The sequence below is a fragment of the Nerophis ophidion genome, linkage group LG05 (genome assembly GCF_033978795.1).
Source record: "Nerophis ophidion isolate RoL-2023_Sa linkage group LG05, RoL_Noph_v1.0, whole genome shotgun sequence".
NCBI classification, from domain to species: Eukaryota; Metazoa; Chordata; class Actinopteri; order Syngnathiformes; family Syngnathidae; genus Nerophis; species Nerophis ophidion.
In genome coordinates, this window is record NC_084615.1 from 16262583 (window position 1) to 16284622 (window position 22040).

The 22040-nt window shown below is 43.1% G+C and overlaps 1 protein-coding gene across 6 annotated transcripts in view; it reads left to right on the forward strand.

Annotated features, from left to right (window-relative positions):
• Nucleotides 1-22040, forward strand: part of LOC133552748 (seipin-like) — a 43567-nt gene that overhangs the window by 2675 nt on the left and 18852 nt on the right. For 2 of the 6 annotated variants that reach the window (XR_009806762.1, XR_009806763.1), the window contains exons 2-6: nt 279-378; nt 5026-5290; nt 8359-8437; nt 19810-19953; nt 20208-20243. Coding sequence is in view for 2 of the 6 variants with exons in the window: in XM_061900193.1 (XP_061756177.1) it covers nt 5031-5290; nt 8359-8437; nt 19810-19953; nt 20208-20243 (519 nt within the window). In the remaining 4 variants the exon portion in view is untranslated. Of the gene's footprint in view, nt 1-40; nt 379-5025; nt 5291-8358; nt 8438-19809; nt 19954-20207; nt 20244-22040 lie in introns of those variants that run through there. The other 4 variants (XM_061900193.1, XR_009806761.1, XM_061900194.1 and 1 more) reach the window with 4 other exon arrangements.

The following is a 22040-nucleotide window of genomic DNA, read 5'->3' on the forward strand; positions in this document are numbered from 1 at the left end:
AGAATTACTGTTTGAGTTTGTAAGATAATTTGTTTTTAATACGTCTTGTCTTTACATTTGTTCCTTTTGTTTTCTACCCATCTTCAATTACGATGAATTATGTTTATTTATTGTATTCGTTATCGGGGAAGTTCTAATTTGTGACCGAGGTCCCCACTACTTCTAACACAAAGTGGGACGAATGTCAACACGAAGTATTACAAAATGGGGTCGGACAAAAAAAGTCATGTGTTGTGTTCTCCTCCTTAAAACTCTGTTCCACTTGGCTTCTTGGGCAGGGGAGGAACTATTGGGAGGTTCTTCCTTACAACTTGTCATCCAGGCGACGTTGGAGCCACAGAACCAAGAAGTTTGCTGATGAATCAACACAAAACTGAGGTAAGACCATTTATTCTAGGAATGAAAATGAACAGATTTAGTTACACTACTTGTACTTGTTTACATGATGTGTGCATGATGGGATACCTCTATCTTAATTATGCTGCCTTAAAATAACACCTTAATGCGAAGAAAGACTATAACAGTAGAAAAGAAACACTATAATAGTAGAACTAACCTCAAGTGGGACTATAATAGCTAAACAAGCCCCAAGTGGCACTATAATAGTAAAAAAAAAAAAAAATGGCACTATAATAGTAGAACAAACCCCAAGTGGCACTATAATAGTAGAATAAACCCCAAGTGGCACTATAATATTAGAATAAACCCCAAGTGGCACTATAATGGTAGAACAAACCCCAAGTGGTACTATATTAGTAGAACAAGCAACCCCAAGTGGCACTATAATAGTAGAATAAACCCCAAGTGGCACTATAATAGTAGAATAAACCCCAAGTGGCACTATAATAGTAGAAAAAAACCCAAGTGGTACTATATTAGTAGAACAAACAACCCCAAGTGGCACTATAATAGTAGGATAAACCCCTAGTGGCACTATAATAGTAAAACAACCCCCAAGTGGCACTATAATAGTAGAACAAACAACCCCAAGTGGCACTATAATAGTAGAATAAACCCCAAGTGGCACTATAATAGTAGAATAAAACCCAAGTGGTACTATAATAGTAGAACAAACAACCCCAAGTGGCACTATAATAGAAGAACAAACAACCCCAAGTGGCACTATAATAGTAGAATAAACCCCAAGTGGCACTATAATAGTAGAATAAACCCCAAGAGGTACTATAATAGTAGAACAAACAACCCCAAGTGGCACTATGATAGTAGAATAAACCCCGAGTGGTACTATGATAGTAGAACAAACAACCCCTGGTGGCACTATAATAGTAGAACAAACAACCCCAAGTGGCACTATAATAGTAGAATAAACCCCAAGTGGCACTATGATAGTAGAATAAACCCCAAGTGGCACTATGATAGAAGAACAAACAACCCCAAGTGGTACTATTATAGCAGTACAAACAACCCCAAGTGGCACTATAATAGTAGAATAAACCCCAAGTGGCACTATGATAGAAGAACAAACAACCCCAAGTGGCATTATGATAGTAGAATAACCCCCAAGTGGTACTATAATAGTAGAATAAACCCCAAGAGGTACTATAATAGTAGAATCAAACAACCCCAAGTGGCACTATAATAGTAGAACAAACAACCCCAAGTGGCACCATGATAGTAGAATAAACCCCAAGTGGTACTATAATAGTAGAACAAACAACCCCAAGTGGCACTATGATAGTAGAATAAACCCCAAGTGGCACTATAATAGTAGAACAAACAACCCCAAGTGGCACTATAATAGTAGAATAAACCCCAAGTGGCACTATGATAGTAGAACAAACAACCCCAAGTGGCACTATAATAGAATAAACCCCAAGTGGTTCTATAATAGTAGAACAAACAACCCCAAGTGGCACTATAATAGTCAAACAAACCCAAAGTGGGACTATAATAGTAGAATAACCCCCAAGTGGCACTATAATAGTAGAATAAACCCCAAGTGGCACTATAATAGAACAAACCCCAATTGTCACTATAATAGTAGAATAAACCCCAAGAGGTACTATGATAGTAGAACAAACAACCCCAAATGGCACTATGATATTAGAATAAACCCCAAGTGGTACTATAATAGTAGAACAAACAACCCCAAGTGGCACTATGATAGTAGAATAAACCCCAAGTGGTACTATAATAGTAGAACAAACAACCCCAAGTGGCACTATAATAGTAGAATGTGGGGCGGTATAGCTCGGTTGGTAGAGCGGCTGTGCCAGCAACTTGAGGGTTGCAGTTTCGATCCCCGCTTCCGCCATCCTAGTCACTGTGGATGTGTCCTTGGGCAAGACACTTTACCCACCTGCTCCCAGTGCCACCCACACTGGTTTAAATGTAACTTAGATATTGGGTTTCACTATGTAAAGCGCTTTGAGTCACTGGAGAAAAAGCGCTATATAAATATAATTCATTTTTCATTTCAGAATAAACCCCAAGTGGCACTATAATAGTAGAATAAACCCCAGTGGCACGTTAATAGAAGAACAAACAACCCCAAGTGGCACTATAATAATAGGACAAACAACCCCAAGTGACACTATAATAGTCAAACAAACCCCAAGTGGCACTATAATAGTAGAAAAACCCCAAGTGGCACTATAATAGTAGAACAAACCCCAAGTGGCACTATAATAATAGGACAAACAACCCCAAGTGACACTATAATAGTCAAACAAACCCCAAGTGGGACTATAATAGTAGGACAAACAACCCCAAGTGGCACTATAATAGTATAACAAACCCCAAGTGGGACTATAATAGTAGGACGAACCCCAAGTGGCACTATAATAGTCGAACAAACCACAAGTGGCACTATAATAGTAGAATAAACCCCAAGTGGCACTTTAATAGAAGAACAAACAACCCCAAGTGGCACTATAATAGTCGAACAAACCCCAAGTGGCACTGTAATAGTAGAACAAACCCCAAGTGGCACTATAATAGTCGAACAAACAACTCCAAGTGGCACTATAATAGTAGAATAAACCCCAAGTGGCACTATAATAGAAGAACAAACAACCCCAAGTGGCACTATAATAGTAGAATAAACCCCAAATGGCACTATAATAGAAGAACAAACAACCCCAAGTTGCACTATAACAGTAGAATAAACCCGAAGTGGCACTATAATAGAAGAACAAACAACTCCAAGTGGCACTATAATAGTAGAATGAACCCCAAGTGGCAGTATAACAGTAGAACCAACCCCAAGTGGCACTATAATGGTAGAAAAACCCAAAGTGGCACTATGATAGTAGAAAAACCCAAAGTGGCACTATAATAGTAGAATAAACCCCAAATAATAGACAAAACCCCAAGTAGCAGTATAATAGTAAAATAAACCCCAAGTGGTACTATAATAATAGGACAAACAACCCCAAGTGACACTATAATAGTCAAACAAACCCCAAGTGGGACTATAATATTAGAATAACCCCCAAGTGGCACCATAATAGTCCAACAACCCCAAGGGGCACTATAATAGTAGAACAATCCCCAAGTGGCATTATAATAGTAGAACAAACCCAAAGTGGCACTATAATAGTAGAATACAACCCAAATAATAGACAAAGCCCCAAGTAGCAGTATAATAGTAAAATAAACCCCAAGTGGTACTCTAATAGTAGAACAAACAACCCCAAGTGGCACTATAATAGTAGAACAAACCCCTTGTGGCACTATAAAAGTAGAACAAACCCAAAGTGGCACTATAATAGTAGAATACACCCGAAATAATAGACAAAACCCCAAGTAGTAGTATAATAGTAAAATAAACCCCAAGTGGCACTATAATAGTAGTACAAACAAACCCAAGTGGCACTATGATAGTAGGACAAACCCCAAGTGGTACTATAATAGTAGAACAAACAACCCCAAGTGGCACTATAATAGTAGTACAAACCCCAAGTGGTACTATAGTAGTAGAACAAAAGAAACCAAGTGGCACTATACAAGTAGAACAACCTCCAAGTGGTACTATAATAGTAGAACAAACAAACCCAAGTGGCACTATAATAGTAGACACAACCCCAAATGGTACTATAATAGTAGGACAAACAACCCCAAGTGGCACTATAATAGTATAACAAACCCCAAGTGGGACTATAATAGTAGAACAAACCCATTGTGGTACTATAAAAGTAGTACAACCTCCAAGTGGTACTACAATAGTAGAACAAACAACCCCAGGTGGCACTATAATAGTAGAACAAACAACCCCAAGTGGCAATATAATAGTAGTACAAACAACCCCAAGTGGGACTATAATAGTAGAACAAACCCATTGTGGTACTATAAAAGTAGAACAACCTCCAAGTGGTACTATAATAGTAGAACAAACAACCCCAAGTGGCACTATAATGGTAGAAGAAACCCCAAGTGGCAATATAATAGTAGTACAAACAACCCCAAGTGGGACTATAATAGTAGGACAAACCCATTGTGGTACTATAAAAGTAGACAAACCTCCAAGTGGTACTATAATAGTAGAACAAACAACCCCAAGTGGCACTATAATAGTACAACAAACCCCAAGTGGTACTATAAAAGTAGAAATGGTACTATAAAAGTAGAAATGGCTCCCACCAGCAGCCTCCCAGTTCCAGCAGGATTAAACTGGTCTATGTTGGCCCACTCCCTAAGTCATCTGATGCCCGTGAAGTGAAATTGGGCTCGGTGATTTCTCACTTCTTAGTCCCATCAATGTGATGTTTGTGTTCATGCTGTGAGACTTCCACTGATGAACACATGAATGCGATGTTTGTTATTCATGCTGTGAGACTTCCACTAATGAACACATGAATGTGATGTTTGTTATTCATGCTGTGAGACTTCCACTAATGAACACATGAATGTGATGTTTGTTATTCATGATGTGAGACTTCCACTAATGAAGACATCTTCTTCAGGAGGAACATCATCACATTTCTTGGTATTCTCTGCAGCGTGCACAGAACATCTGAAGATCTTCTTACTTCTCTCACTAATTACCTGCTTGCTGTCTTGCAGGTTGAATGGATCATGCCAATTATCGACACTCTGGAGACGATGACGAGGACGACGAGCCGTTCCTCCTCTTTGGTGCGGTGCTGACCAAGGTGAAAGATGCGGTGGACGCCGTGATCACCCGCACACTGCAGAGAGCCGTGCAGGGTGTGGTGGTGTTCTTCGTGGTGGTGCTGCTCCTCTGGACCGCCGCTTTTTTGTACGGCAGCTTCTATTACTCTTACATGCCACTGGCGGCCTATTCCACACCTGTGCACTACTACTACAGGTGAGGGTGGAAAAGACACATTAGGCCTCAATAAGTGGGTCTGTTAGTTCTGATATACAAACCCCGTTTCCATATGAGTTGGGAAATTGTGTTAGATGTAAATATAAACACAATACAATGATTTGCAAATAAATTTCAACCCATATTCAATTGAATGCACTACAAAGACAAGATATTTGATGTTCAAACTCATAAACTTTTATTTTTTTGGCAAATAATTTGAATTTCATGTCTGCAACACGGGCCAAAGTAGTTGGGAAAGGGCATGTTCACCACTGTGTTACATCACCTTTTCTATTAACAACACTCAATAAACGTTTGGGAACCAAGGAAACTAATTGTTGAAGTTTTGAAAGTGGAATTCTTTCCCATTCTTGTTTTATGTAGAGCTTCAGTTGTTCAACAGTCCGGGGTCTCCGCTGTCGTATTTTACGCTTCATAATGCGCCACACATTTTCGATGGGAGACAGGTCTAGACTGCAGGCGGGCCAGGAATGTACCCGCACTCTTTTTTACGAAGCCACGCTGTTGTAACACGTGCTGAATGTGGCTTGGCATTGTCTTGCTGAAATAAGCAGGGGAGTCCATGAAAAAGACAACACTTGGATGGCAGCATATGTTGTTCCAAAACCTGTATGTACCTTTCAGCATTAATGGTGCCTTCACAGATGTGTAAGTTACCCATGCCTTGGGCACTAATGCACCCCCATACCATCACAGATGCTGGCTTTTCAACTTTGCGTCGATAACAGTCTGGATGGTTCGCTTCCCCTTTGGTCCGGATGACACGATGTCGAATATTTCCAAAAACAATTTGAAATGTGGACTCGTCAGAACACTTTTCCACTTTGCATCGGTCCATCTTAGATGATCTCGGGCCCAGAGAAGCCGGCGGCGTTTCTGAATGTTGTTGATAAATGGCTTTCGCTTTGCATAGTAGAGCTTTAACTTGCACTTACAGATGTCGCGACAAACTGTATTTAGTGACAGTGGTTTTCTGAAGTGTTCCTGAGCCCATGTGGTGATATCCTTTAGAGATTGATGTCGGTTTTTGATACAGTGCCGTCTGAGGGATGGAAGGTCACGGTCATTCAATGTTGGTTTCCGGCCATGCCGCTTACGTGGAGGGATTTCTCCACATTCTCTGAACCTTTTGATGATATTATGGACCGTAGATGTTGAAATCCCTAAATTTCTTGCAATTGCACTTTGAGAAACGTTGTTCTTAAACTGTTTGACTATTTGCTCACGCAGTTGTGGACAAAGGGGTGTACCTCGCCCAATCCTTTCTTGTGAAAGACTGTTCATTTTTTGGGAAGCTGTTTTTATACCCAATCATGGCACCCACCTGTTCCCAATTAGCCTGCACACCTGTGGGATGTTCCAAATAAGTGTTTGATGAGCATTCTTCAACATTATCAGTATTTATTGCCACCTTTCCCAACTTCTTTGTCACATGTTGCCAGCATCAAATTCTAAAGTTAATGATTATTTGCAACAACAACAAAAATGTTTATCAGTTTGAACATTGAATATGTTGTCTTTGTTGCATATTCAACTGAATATGGGTTGAAAAGGATTTGCAAATCATTGTATTCCGTTTATATTTACATCTAACACAATTTCCCAACTCATATGGAAACGGGGTTTGTAGTTTGACGACCAATTACTGAAAACCTTGACTAGGGCAGAGTTTTTCAACCTTTTTGGAGCCAAGGCATGAGTGCAGAAATACGACCACATCACACCAGTTCTCAAATCCCTTCAATGGCTTCCTGTTCCACTCAGTATTGAATACAAAGTCTCCCTACTAACCCACCAGTGCCTCGATGGAAATACCCCACCTTTACCTCAAGGAATTGCTCACCCCCAAATCCTCCACACATCACCTCCGCTCCGGACAGACAAACTTCCTCCGACGCTCCCGGTCTGTGGAACACTCTCCCTGACCACCTGAGGGCACCACAGACTGTGGATGCTTTTTAAAAAGTCTTAAAAATCCTTATTTTTAAAAAAGCCTTTTTTTTAGCTATATGCGTGCTAGTTCTAGTTTTTATTTTTATAAATTTGTATTGTCTTTTTATTTATTTTTTCAATACACTGTAGTACTTCGAGATTGTTTGCTCAATGGAAAGTGCTTTTTTACAAATAAAATATATCATTTTTATTATTATAAGGCACATTTTTTGCGTTGAAAAAATCCGGAGGCACACCACCAGCAGAAATCATTAAAAAAATGAAACTCAGCAGCCGATATTAACATTAAAAAGTCGTTCTCGCAATTGTTGGATATGACTTTAAAGCATAACCAAGCATGCATCACTATAGCTCTTGTCTCAAAGTAGGTGTACTGTCACCACCTGTCAAGTCACGCCCTGACTTATTTGGACTTTGTTGCTGTTTTCCTGTGTGTAGTGTTTTACTTCTGGTCTTGCGCTCCTATTTCGGTGGCTTTTTCTCTTTTTTTGGTATTTTCCTGTAGCAGTTTCATGTTTTCCATGAGCGTTATTCCTCGCATCTACTCTGTTTTAGCTATCAAGAATATTTCACTTGTCATGTCATGTTTGGATGTACTTTGTCTTTGATCCGCAGTAAGTCTTTGCTGTCGTCCAGCATTCTGTTTGTTGTTTACTTTGTAGCCATTTCAGTTTTAGTTTCGTTCCCCAAGCTTCAATGATTTTTCTTAGGGGCATTTACCTTTTGTTTATTTTTTGGTTTTAGCATTAGACTGCCTCCCACTGTCGTCTGCATATTATGATCACGACAAACTATCGTCGTCTCCCACGACCTACTGATATGAAAGAGTATTACACGGTTACGCTGCCTAGCTGTAGACAGCATCGACACTAAGCAACAACACATCATTTGCAGACTATAATTACTGGTTGGCAATATATGATAGGTGAAATTACATAATCTCCCACACCAGACTGTATCTCACGGCACACTAGTGGTTGAAAAACACTGGACTAGGGTGTAAGAAATGAGTTTGTCAGACGAGGTCCATAATGAGCACACTGAACGCATCCTCCTGGTTAAAGTCTGTTTTGTTTTGTTTTGTTTTCTAGGGCAGACTGCGACTCCCCAAGCTCCTTTGCGTGCTCGTATCCCTTGGCCAACGTCTCCCTGATGAGGAACAACAAACCTGTGCGTATAAATGCTGACATCAGCAAAAAAACTTTTGTTTTTTTTAAAATGTCGTATCTATCCAAAAATCCTGTATATGAATAACTCCGCAAACTACATTAACTGAATTGCTCATGAGTCATGACCTTTTCTTGGTCACACCACATTTGTATGCATGTTTGTTGCTAGGCAGGAATCGTATGACTGGGCAGTTTGTATTATAAATAGGAATTCAGTCATGCTTTACTAAAAAAAATGCACAATAAGGTTTCAGTTTCAGTTTATTTCAAACATGCATACAAGACAATTTCAATGTAATATGTCACATGTTTTTCTCCATTCGTAACAGAGCAGTGAATAAATAAATGAATAGATAATAAGTAAGTAAACAAATGTTAAATACATCAATACATCAACATGGCTTCAAAATATCTGTTTAACCCTAAAAGTTAAAAAGAACAGTCTCAATGTGTTTCTCTTTGAAGAAACAATCATTAAATGGAATTAAAGTCGACATTAATCAAAATAAAGCAGATAAAGGAATTTGAATATTTGGGTGTTATTTTAGATTTGAATTTGATGGCCCTTAGATGGCTTTAGACCTTGTTTATCTGTTCAAGCTGCACGAGTTTGTTTTGATCCCATATGTCTCATTGTGCCAAGGTCTGGGGACAGGCCACGAAAAGTGTAGTAAAGCCTATTTTGTCATTATATAAACAAACACTAAAGACTTTTGACCAAAAACCAATGAAGCATAATCTCTGCCTTAGTACTCCAAAATATAACATGATGAATTTTGATTATTTTATACATTTCCAATTTTTAAAAAGCTATTTTTAATTGTCTTAATGGATCAGCTCCTGATGTGTTGTGTAAAGAAAGACACATATACAGTAATGAAGATGTGGTGTAGAGTGAAAAGGTGGCGGAGGACTCTGGGTCCGTCTAGAGCAGGGGTGCCCAGACTTTTTCTGCAGGCGAGCTACTTTTCAATTGACCAACTCGAGGGGATCTACCTCATTTATATATATCGTTTATATTTACTTATTTATGAAAGATACATTTTTGTAAACAAGTTAAATGTATTTAATGATAATACAAGCATGTGTAACACATATAGATGTCTTTCTTTCACGAAGACAAGAATATAAGTTGGTGTATTACCTGATTCTGATGACTTGCATTAATTGGAATCAGACAGTAATGATGATAACGCCCACATTTTCAAATGGAGGAGAAAAAAAGTTGTCCTTTCTGATAGAACTTGAATACACCTCACGGTGATGCTTGGACACGTCATCAGTGATAAACCCGGGGTCATAGGGTGTTTCGGGTCTTTAATCATCAGACACCCTCGCCCGGGCGACCCAGCCGGGGGTGATCAGACCCCGGCCTGTGTCCAAGTAGCGCACCACGGATCCCCCCTACGGATCCACAGCCACCGGGAGGCTTTTTCTGCGGCCTCAAGGATGTTCTTGGTGGCTTTTCTAGATTGCAGTCCTCTAATGCCAAGGATTCTGAACACACGCTGTAGTGAGTGACCAGCAAAACCCCTGCACCCAATTTCGACTGGTTCGCAGCGGGCTCTCCAGCCGTTACTCCGACACTCTGCAGTGAGCTCAGCGTATTTGGACCTCTTTCGCTCATTTGCTTCGTCAATCCGCTCCTCCCAATGGACAGTCAGCTCCAGTAGCACCACTTGCTTGGTTGACTCCGATGTTAACACCATGTCTGGGCGGAGTGACGTGGTAGCGATGTTGGCCGGGAACTTCAGTTGCCTTCCCAAGTCAACATGGAGCTGCCAGTCACGAGCGGTGGCGAGGAGCCCTCCTGAGAAGTTGGGCTTGCGGTTTGCCTTCTGTCCTGCTCTGATGAAGGTGATTGACTCCTTCGGGGCGGCCTGGGACTTGCTGTTAAGTATCGCTGCGCAGATAGAATCCGCCAGGGCTTTTAAAACTTGGTCGTGGCGCCAGCGATACCGCCCCTCCCCTAGTGCCTTTGGGCAACAACTCAGGATGTGCTCCAAGGTGCCCCTCCTCTGGCACAGTTTGCACTCCGGAGTGTCTGCTAGGCCCCAGGTGTGCAGGTTGGCGGGGCATGGGAGGACATCATACACAGACTGGATGAGAAATTTTGTGCGTAGAGGTTCAGCTCTCCAGAGCTCTGCCCAGGTGAGTTTTCGAGGTTCTGCATGCTCCCACCTTGTCCACGCCCCTTGTTTGGACATGCCGACCATCCGGCAGCAACGTTCTTCCTCCACCTCTGCACGGATCTCCTCTTGGACCAGTTGGCGCTTCTCCTTGCCACGGGCCTGGTCAAAGCGTGGTTTTGGAAAGCTGCCGAGGCCTGCCCTCCCCCTTGCCACAGTACCCAGCAAGGTTTTGTGCCTCAGCCGCGCCTCTGCTCTGCTTACGGCTTCTTGTGCCTGCCACTTCCTCCCGGTCTTAACAATGATTCCTGCCGAAGCGACCTTGACATCTGCGGAGTCCCTGTACATCATTACCTCTCTGGAGCGGGTGACCTTGAATTCTTCCAACAATCCCCTGAGAGGGAGCTGCAACTTGGTGGAATGGCCATAAAGAGCAATGCTGCTTAAGGACCGAGGGAGCCCCAGCCATCTCCTTAGGAACTGACTGATGGTCTTCTCTAGTACCACAACCGTCGTCATTGGTACCTCGTAGATTAACAGAGGCCAGAGTATTCTAGGCAAGACTCCGTGTTGGTACATCCAGGCTTTGAACTTTCCTGGGAGACCAGATTTGTCAATGGCTGTGAGCCATGAGGTCAGGTCGCTCTTTGTCTGCCGCAAAGCCTCTGCGTCCTTCAGGGAGCTATGAAAGATCTTGCCCAGGCTCTTTACAGGTCTTTCGGTCACCGTTGGAATCAAGGACCCCCCAACTGTAAAGCGGAAATGGTCGGCCACTTTACCTTTCTTTAGGACCAGAGACCTGGACTTTGCTGGCTTGAAGCTCATCTTTGCCCATGTGATGAGCCGTTCAAGCCCCTGGAGGAGCCACCTCCACCCAGGCACAGATGTGGTCATCACTGTCAAGTCATCCATAAAAGCTCTTATGGGGGGCTGCCGGGTCCCAGATCTTGATTTTGGCCCTCTGCTTTCAACCTCCGCAGACTTGACAATCATGTTCATTGCCAAGGAGAAGAGTGACACTGAGATTGTACAACCAGTGATTATGCCCTTCTCCAGGCGGTGCCAGGCAGATGTTACGTGGCTTGAGGAGACTCTTGCGTAGAAGTTGTGGTAGTAGTCCATGATAAGGTTGCAGATCTTCCCAGGAACATGGTGTCTTGTCAGTGCTGTTTCAACAAGTTTGTGCGGGATTGATCCATAGGCGTTGGTTAAGTCAAGCCAGAGAGTTGCCAAATCTCCCTTGCTCTCCCTTGCCTCCCGGATCAACTGCGTCACTACTCCTGTATGCTCCAGGCACCCAGGCACTCCAGGTACTCCCCCCTTCTGGACAGAGGTGTCTATGTAGGCGTTCTTCAAGAGGAACTCGGTTAGTCGTTGGGACAGGATCTTAAAGAATATCTTGCTCTCAACGCTGAGCAGCGAGATTATACGAAACTGCTCGATGTTGCTGGAGTTCTCTTCCTGCGGGATCCAGACGCCTTCCGCATATCTCCACTGGGTGGAGACTTTCCCTCTCCGCCAAATCACCTTCAAGATCTTCCACAGATGCTTGAGGAGCCGTGGACACTGCTTGTAGACCTTGTAAGGGCCACCGCTGGGGCCGGGAACCGAACCAGATCTTGCAGCTTTCACAACTTCCTTTACCTCTGCCAGGGTGGGTTCGTCACTGTTGAATTGGGACACTGGATCTGCTGGAGTCACCAGTGCCTCAGAATGGCCAAGCTCTAGATCTCTTGAAACATCACTGAAGGTGGCATTGAGATGATGGTCAATCTCTTCTACAGGGCAAGCGAGGTGACCACTTCGCTTCTGGCCCAAAAGCCTCTTAGTGAAGGTGAAGGGGTTGCCAATGAAGGCGCTTCGCTTCCGTGCCCTTTCCTTTCCCCTCCTTCGGTGACATTCGGCCCTCCTCAACGTGATGAGCTTCTTTCTTACGATGTTAGTGAGTTCCGACAGAGGAGGTCTCTCCTCTTCGTTGGCTGCCTTAAACTGACGTCTCAAGGATTTGAGTTCTTGCCTCAACCCGCTTATCTTGACTTCCCGCCGATTGAGTTTTGCCGGGTTTATAGCTGCTCCTTGCTTCTGTTCCACTCCAAAACGCTCACCTCCTATGCTCATTATGAGGGAGCACATGGTTTGGAGTTTCTGGTCAGCGTCACCCTTCGAAATGGATTCCAGGGCTTCATCTACGTCCTCATCCAGCTTGGTCCACTCCTGGCTATTAGCGACAGGCCACTTCGGTGTTCCGATTTTCTGCTTGGTGGGGGGAAACGTGTTGCTTGGAGGTTCCGGGTACTGTGGGTAGACTCCGGACCTGGCTCCTCCTCCGTCTGACCAGGTTCTGCAGCAGGCACAACAGGAACTGTTGCATCGGCTGCCGTTTCTGAGCGTCGCTTCACTTGTTCCCTCCCAAGGCAGGCCATCTTAGTCTGGTGGATCTTCAGACCTCTCGAGTTTTTGCAGACCTTGCTGCATATGCAGACTGCGCTCGTAATCCGTTGTCCATTTGCTTGGGTCATAACCAGTAAATCCGTCCGGTTGGGATGCTCATCCTCCCCCCCTCTCGGGCATCCCTGGGGGTATTTTCCTGTAGGGTTCTTCGTAGCAAGATTTGGGTGCCCCCTCGCGGGAGCTGTAGGTCAGGGAGCTGGCCTTCCCTACCCCGGTTGCTGTCTTTCTGGGCTGTCGACTGTCTCTCCAGTTGTCACCACTCTTTTCGTGGACGTCATCCAGCCTTTCCTGGAGGTCACTGGCTCAGCCAGATGTGATAGAACTTGAATACACCTCACGGTGATGCTTGGACACGTCATCAGCGATAAACCCGGGGTCATAGGGTGTTTCGGGTCTTTAATCATCAGACACCCTCGCCCGGGCGACCCAGCCGGGGGTGATCAGACCCCGGCCTGTGTCCAAGTAGCGCATGAAAGTGGTTGGTTTTTGGCATCTAATTCATCCAGCTTCCATACACGAAAAACATTGGCGGCAAATTCCGTAGCTTGCTTGATTGACATTCACGGCACCCGAGGGTCTTGTGAGATGACGCTGGCTGCTGCCAGTTCATTATTATGAAAAAATGACAGAGAGGAAGGCGAGAAACACTTTTTATGTCAACAGACTTTCGCGCCGTCCCTTCCGTCAAAACTCTAAAGGCCGACTGCACATTTCCTATCTTCACAATAAAAGCCCTGCTTCATGCTGCCTGCGCTAACAAAATAAGAGTCTCGGAAAGCTGGCGTGCACAAGTGATGTGCACGCCAGCTTTCTGAGGGATCTCTTGTGCACGCCAGTTTTCCGAGACTCTGTATTTAGTTAGCGCAGGCAGCATGAAGCAGGGCTTTTGTTGTGAAGATAGGAAATGTGCAGTCGGCCTTTAGAGTTTTGACGGAAGGTACGGCGCGAAAGTCTGTTGAAATAAGAAGTGTTTCTCGCCTTCCTCTCTGTCATTTTTTCATAATAATGATCTTGCAGCAGCCAGCGTCATCTCACAAGACCCTCCGGTACCGTGAATGTCATTTAAGTGACGTCTTGGTGAAGATTGATGATCAATAATTTTTAGGTCTATTTTTTTTAAAAGCCTGGCTCGAGATCGACTGACACACCCCCCGCGGTCGACTGGTAGCTCGCGATCGACGTAATGGGCACCCCTGGTCTAGAGCATGGGTGTCAAACTCTGGCCCGCGGGCCAAATTTGGCCCGTTGTGTATTTTCATTTGGCCCTTAAGCAATATCAAATTAACATTAGAGCTGGCCCGCAGGTATTATACAGCGGCGGTGTCGCTGTAAAACCGCATTCACCACTAATACTCATACTTGCTACACCCCCCCACCCCCCCTCCTCTAAAACCTTTCGTCACATCCGCTTTTCCTACGTAAGAACAGCGTGGCTTTTACACACACACACAAGTTAATGCAATGCAAGCTTGGTCAACAGCCATACAGGTCACACTGAGGGTGGCCATATAAACAACTTTAAGACTGTTACAAATATGCGCCACACTGTGAACCACCACTAAACAAGAATGACAAGCAAATTTCGGGAGAACATCCGCACTGTAGCACAACATAAACACAACAGAACAAATACACAGGATCCCTTGCAGCACTACCTCTTCCTGGACGCTACAATATACACATTTATTATTAGCCTGTGGGAAAAGTTTATTTTGATATTTACCTGAGAAGGCTGCAAATAGATAAGAGGCATTCAATTTCTATTTAAATTTTATTTGATATACCATTGCTATTTTTAAATTATTAGTTTTATTTGAAACTCGATTTTGCATGTCATTATAAAGTTATATAAGCCTTGCTTGTTCAATATTCAATGCAAAACGTGTTTGGGTCCCTATTAAAAGGTTAAATTGTTCAACCTTGGCCCGTGGCTTTGTTCAGTTTAAAATTTTGGCCCACTCTGTATTTGAGTTTGACACCCCTGGTCTAGAGCATGGGTGTCAAACTCTGGCCCGCGGGCCAAATGTGTAATTTCATTTGGCCCTTGAGCGAATATCAAATTAACATTAGAGCTGGCCCGCCGGTATTATACAGCGGCGGTGCCGTTGTAACACCACATTCACCGCTAATACTCATATTTGCCAACCCTCACGATTTTACCGGGAGACTCCTGAAGTTCAGTGGCCCTCCCGAAAATCTCCCGGGGCAACTATTCTCCCGAATTCCTCCCGATTTCCACGCGGACAAAAATATTGGGGGCGTACCTTAAAGGCACTGCCTTTGTCGTTTTCTTCAACCTATCGTCACGTTCATACAAACACCAAGTCACATAATATATGCGGCCTATACCCACACATAATTAAATGCAATGCATACTTGATCAATATCCATACAGGTCACACTAAGGGTGGCTGTATAAACAACTTTAACACTGTTACAAATATGCGCCACACTGTGAACCCACACCAAACAAGAATGACAAACACATTTCAGGAGAACATCCGCACCGTAACACAACATAAACACAACACAACAAATGCTCACTAACTCTTCCGGGACGCTTCAATACAACCCCCCCCCCCACCCCTCCCGCTACCACCAACCCCCGCCCCCCCAACCACGCCCACCTTTATTAGCTTGTGGAAAAAGTTCATGTTGATATTTACCTCTGAAGGCTGCAAATAGAAAAGAGGCATTACATTATTTATTTAAATTGTATTTAATATGCCATTGATGTTTTTTCGTTTGTTTTTTGAAAGTTGATTTTGCACTATTAAGTTATATAAGCGTTGCTTGTTCCATATTCAGTGTTAAAGCAAATCAGTGTAGCAAACTGAGCAATAATTAACGTTTTATTCATGCACTTTCTCTTGCTACTTCAAGGCTTGAATGTCTGATTCATTTATTGTTGTTATAATTCCCAAATTTATTATTAGCCTGTGGAAAATGTTTATTTTGATATTTACCTCAGAAGGCTGCAAATAGAAAAGAGGTATTAAATGTTCATTTACATTGTATTTGATATGCTATTGATATTTTTTGATTATTATTGTTATTATTATTTGACACTGGATTTTGCATGTCACTATAAAGTTATATAAGCCTTGCTTGTTCAATATTCAATGCAAAACTTGTTTGGGTCCCTATTAAAAGTTTAAGTTGTTCAACGTTGGCCCGCAGCTTGTTCAGTTTTAAATTTCGGCCCACTCTTTATTTGAGTTTGTCACAGTCGGACATTAAACTTTTCTCCACAAAACTGAAAAAGTGGCTTAAAACCACTAAAGGTCTTAGTGGCCACATGCGTGGACAGCACCTTTTAGCTCTTATTTCCAAAATGGTGCACACTACTGAATTGGGGTTTTAGGGCCGCTTATGTGGACACTTACACTGCCATCTGGTGGTGTCAGAAGAGTATAACATACAATGGAATTTGGAAAAAACTGTTTAAAAATAAGAATTAGCATGTCACCAAACATGAAGTACACATTTGTGTACTAATGGACTAAGTACATCATATCAAAAGATGATTCTTAGTTTTTACTCTAATTAGGATCATATAAGCCCAAAAAGCAAAGAGAAATAAAAAAAAACCAGCTTGTAAACAAACAGCTTGGGCCTTTTAATTAAGGAAAATAAGAATTGTTAGCACCAGAACTGGGTGTATTATGGACAAACGGGACCAATTATTTTCAATGTGTTTTTATTTCTGTACTTTTCTTCATCCTTTTTGTATGTGTGTTACATTTTTCTCAACTTTTTTTTAAAAGCCTGACCAGGGACAAGGGTTGCAAAATACACTGCAGCCTGTGGCTAGAAGTCGCATATACTTTGATGGCGGTTACCTGAAGGTAGCAGTGTTTTATTGTACTGTCCCTGTCAAATAAATACAAAATAATATTAAACATACAAGCAATAATTACATTTGTCATGATTAAATAGTTAGGTAACACAGGGGTCTGCAACCTTTAGCACACAAAAAGCGTGGCGCAGTGGAAGAGTGGGCGTGCACAACCCGAGGGTCCCTGGTTCAATCCCCACCTAGTACCATCCTCGTCACGTCCGTTGTGTCCTGAGCAAGACACTTCACCCTTGCCCCTGGTTAGTGCCTTGCATGGCAGCTCCCTCCATCAGTGTGTGAATGTGTGTGTGAATGGGTAAATGTGGAAGTAGTGTCAAAGCGCTTTGAGTACCTTGAAGGTAAAAAAGCGCTATACAAGTACAAACCATTTATCATTTATCATTAGAGCCCATTTCCTCCCAAATTAAACCCACAGAGCTGCAAACTCTGTTTAATTCCTAAAATGCAGATAACACCACTTATAGTTTTGTTATACTTATGCTATAGAATATATGAAATCAAACACTTGACAAACAGCGATTCATATTTTATGGGACGGCGTGGCGCAGTGGGAGAGTGGCCGTGCGCAACCCGAGGGGCCCTGGTTCAAATCCCACCTAGTACCAACCTCGTCACGTCCGTTGTGTCCTGAGCAAGACACTTCCCCCTTGCTCCTGATGGGTGCTGGTTGGCGCCTTGCATGGCAGCTCCCTCCATCAGTGTGTGAATGTGTGTGTGAATGGGTAAATGTGGAAGTAGTGTCAAAGCGCTTTGAGTACCTTGAAGGTAGAAAAGCGCTATACAAGTACAACCCATTTATCATTTATTTATTTATTTATTCCTGAGTATTGTCAAGCTTGCCCCTAACAGTTTGTCTATGTTTTAGTTTTTCCCTCCGCATTTGTCTTTGTTTCCTCTGTGTGTGTGTGTAGTGTTTCCTGTCAGCGCTCTTATTTTGTCTGTTTCCTGTGTTTCTCCCTGGGCAAGGTTTCCGCTCAGCTTCGGCTGATTGGCACCTGGCCACACCTGGTGTCAATCAGCCCTATCCTATTTGTACCTGCTTTGTTTCTCCAGTCAGTGCTGGATTATTCTGTCAGTGTTTGTTGGTGACGAACCCCAAGATGCAGAGAAGGAGGCAGGCATGGAGTGAAAAAACATGATTAAATAAATATGATAAAACTACAACAAACAAAAGTGTACTAACACAAAGCACACAGGTGGCGGATAACAAACTAAAGGACCTAGCAGGGGAGCTAGAAAATAAAAAGAGCTTAACATGGAAGTTAGCAAAAACAAAAAGGGTCTCGCGCGGAAGCTAGCGGGTAGTGAGCAGGAAAACAGAAGTTGTAACGTGTAGTACAAAACAAACTGGAAGCAGGAAACATAAAACAGTAAGCTACAAACATCTAACGGATATAACTTACCACTATGCTGCAAATACAAGACACGGCACGACACGACAGGAGCGACAAGAGCGAAATCGACAAGACAATAATCCAGCACTGACTGGAGGAACAAAGCAAATACAAATAGGATTGGGCTGATTGACACCAGGTGTGGCCAGTCTTTTACAAGAAAGGATGGGGCGAGGTACACCCCTTTGTCCACAACTACGTGAGAAAATAGTCAAACAGTTTAAGAACAACGTTTCTCAAAGTGCAATTGCAAGAAATTTAGGGATTTCAGCATCTACGGTCCATAATATCATCAAAAGGTTCAGAGAATCTGGAGAAATCACTCCAAGTAAGCGGCATGGCCGGAAACCAACATTGAATGGCCGTGACCTTCGATCCCTCAGACGGCACTGTATCAAAAACCGACATCAATCTCTAAAGGATATCACCACATGGGCTCAGGAACACTTCATAAAACCACTGTCACTAAATACAGTTTGTCGCTACATCTGTAAGTGCAAGTTAAAGCTCTACTATGCAAAGCGAAAGCCATTTATCAACAACATTCAGAAACGCCGCCGGCTTCTCTGGGCCCGAGATCATCTAAGATGGACCGATGCAAAGTGGAAAAGTGTTCTGTGTTCTGACGAGTCCACATTTCAAATTGTTTTTGGAAATATTCGACATCGTGTCATCCGGACCAAAGGGGAAGCGAACCATCCAGACTGTTATCGACGCAAAGTTGAAAAGCCAGCATCTGTGATGGTATGGGGGTGCATTAGTCCCCAAGGCATGGGTAACTTACACATCTGTGAAGGCACCATTAATGCTGAAAGGTACATACAGGTTTTGGAACAACATATGCTGCCATCTACGCGCCATCTTTTTCATGGACGCCTCTGCTTATTTCAACAAGACAATGCCAAGCCACATTCAGCACGTGTTACAACAGCGTGGTTTTGTAACAAAAGAGTGCGGGTACTTTCCTGGCCCGCCTGCAGTCCAGACCTGTCTCCCATGGAAAATGTGTGGCGCATTATGAAGCGTTAAATACGACAGCGGAGACCCCGGACTGTTGAACGACTGAAGCTCTACATAAAACAAGAATGGGAAAGAATTCCACTTTCAAACTTCAACAATTAGTTTCCCCAGTTCCCAAACCTTTATTGAGTGTTGTTAAAAGAAAAGGTGATGTAACACATTGGTGAACATGCCCTTTCCCAACTACTTTGGCACGTGTTGCATCCATGAAATTCTAAGTTAATTATTATTTGCAAAAAAAAAATAAAGTTTATGAGTTTGAACATCAAATATCTTGTCTTTGTAGTGCATTCAATTGAATATGGGTTGAAAATGATTTGCAAATCATTGTATTCCGTTTATATTTACATCTAACACAATTTCCTAACTCATACGGAAACGGGGTTTGTAATAAATCTATTAAAATTGAAGAAAAACAGCGCCTGTCTTCAGGTGTTTTAAGATTCACCAGGTAAAGCAAGAAGGTTCCAGGTGCGTGACTTTTTTTTACAGACAATAAAAGAATGACTGTCACGTGCAGGTGTTGACATTTGGCCAGGCCTACCGCATCCTCCTGCAGCTGGAGATGCCGGACTCCCACACCAACCACGACATCGGAATGTTCATGATCAGGACCACCTCCTTCTCTCGGGCGGGGGGCCGAGTGGCGTCGTCTGCTCGCTCGGTGAGTGGCCGCCCCCTTTTTTTGTTTTTTTTTAATTCAAGTTTGTGTATGTGGTTGCCACTAATTCACTGCGGCCTTCCTACGTGTGTGTGTGTGTGTGTGTGTGTGTGTGTGTGTGTGTGTGTGTGTGTGTGTGTGTGTGTGTGTGTGTGTGTGTGTGTGTGTGTGTGTGTGTGTGTGTGTGTGTGTGTGTGTGTGCGTGCGTGCGTGCGTGCGTGCGTGCGTGCGTGCGTGCGTGCGTGCGTGTTTCTCAGGCAAGACAACTGTTGCCTACCTCCAGCTCTCGCTTTGTAAGTACAGCACTGCTCACTCGCTCATGCGGCCTACTGACAACTTGCCTGCCTCACAGGAATGATGTTTATTTCATCGAATGGTCTTTCTCCTGCTGTATGTGCTGATTGCGTGAAAATAATGTGCAGAGTATTTTTGAATGACTCCTCTTCAGAGCAGACGCAGTAAAACTGTCAGGCTTGTCCCTGACAGTTTGGCCATGTTTTAGTTTTTCCTCTGCGTTTGTCTTTTTTTCTTGTTAGCGCTCTTATTTTGTCAGTTTCCTGTTTGTCTCCCTGAGTGCTGTGTCTCAATAGCTGTGGCTGATTGGCACCTGGCCACAACTGGTGTCAATCAGCTAGATACTATTTAAAGCGGCCTTCCCCTCCAGTCAGTGCTGGATTATTGTCACCACTGCCTGTCAATGACATTAAAGGGGAACATTATCACAATTTCAAAAGGGTTAAAAACAATAAAAATCAGTTCCCAGTGGCTTGTTTTATTTTTCGAAGTTTTTTTCAAAATTTTACACCTCCCGGAAATCCCTAAAAAAGCTTTAAAGTTCTTGATTTTCGCTATTTGCGATGCGACTGTCCATTTCCCTGTGACGTCATACAAATAACATGGCGGTTACCACAGCAAGATATAGCGACATTAGCTCGGATTCAGACTCGGATTTCAGAGGCCTAAGCGATTCAACAGATTACGCATGTACTGAAACAGATGGTCGGAGTATGGAGGCAAATAGCGAAAACAAAATTGAAGAAGACATTGAAGCTATTGAGCGAAAAGCTATTGACGCTATTCAGCCATAGCATGGGTGTACCTAATGAAGTGGCTCATAGCATGGCTGCCTTATTAGCATCGCCGGTAAAATTTGCGGACCAAACGATCAGGACTTTCGCGTCTTGTGACACTGGAGCAACTTAAATCCGTCGATTGGTAAGTGTTTGTTTTGCATTAAATGTGGGTATCTAGTTTCAAATGTACATACAGCTAGCGTAAATAGCATGTTAGCATCGATTAGCATAGCATGTTGGCATCAATTAGCTGGCAGTCATGCCGCGACCAAATATGTCTGATTGGCACATAAGTCAACAACATCAACAAAACTCACCTTTGTGATTTCGTTGACTTAATTGTTGCAAATGCATCTGCAGGTTATCCATACATCTCTGTGCCATGTCTGCCTTAGCATCGCAGGTAAAATGTGCAGACACTCTGGCAAATTCAATGGGGGTCTGGCAGCAGATTTCTTGCCAGTGATGCAACTTGAATCCCTCCCTGTTAGTGTTGTTACACCCTCCGACAACACACCGACGAGGCATGATGTCTCCAAGGTTCCAGAAAATAGTCGAAAAAACGGAAAATAACAGAGCTGAGACCCGGTGTTTGTAATGTGAAAATGAAAATGGAGGGTGTGTTACCTCTGTGACGTCACGTTCTGACGTCATCGCTAAAAGACCGATAAACAGAAAGGCGTTTAACTTGCCAAAATTCACCCATTCAGAGTTCGGAAATCGGTTAAAATAATACATGGTCTTTTTTCTGCAACATCAAGGTATATATTGACGCTTGCATATGTTTGGTGATAATGTTCCCCTTTAATACTTATCGTTGTAGCTGTGTCTACTTCTGTTCACTCTGCTCGTGTCATAGTTCCTTCGTGTCACAGTAAGTGTTTTTGTTTCTAGTCCACAGTTAGCCTTTGTGCTAGTTTTTGTTCATAGCCAATTTTGTTCTCCGCCTTGTGCGCGCCTTCTGTTTGTACCGTTTTGTTTGTTCTTGTTTTAGTGTTAAATTAAACCATGTTTACC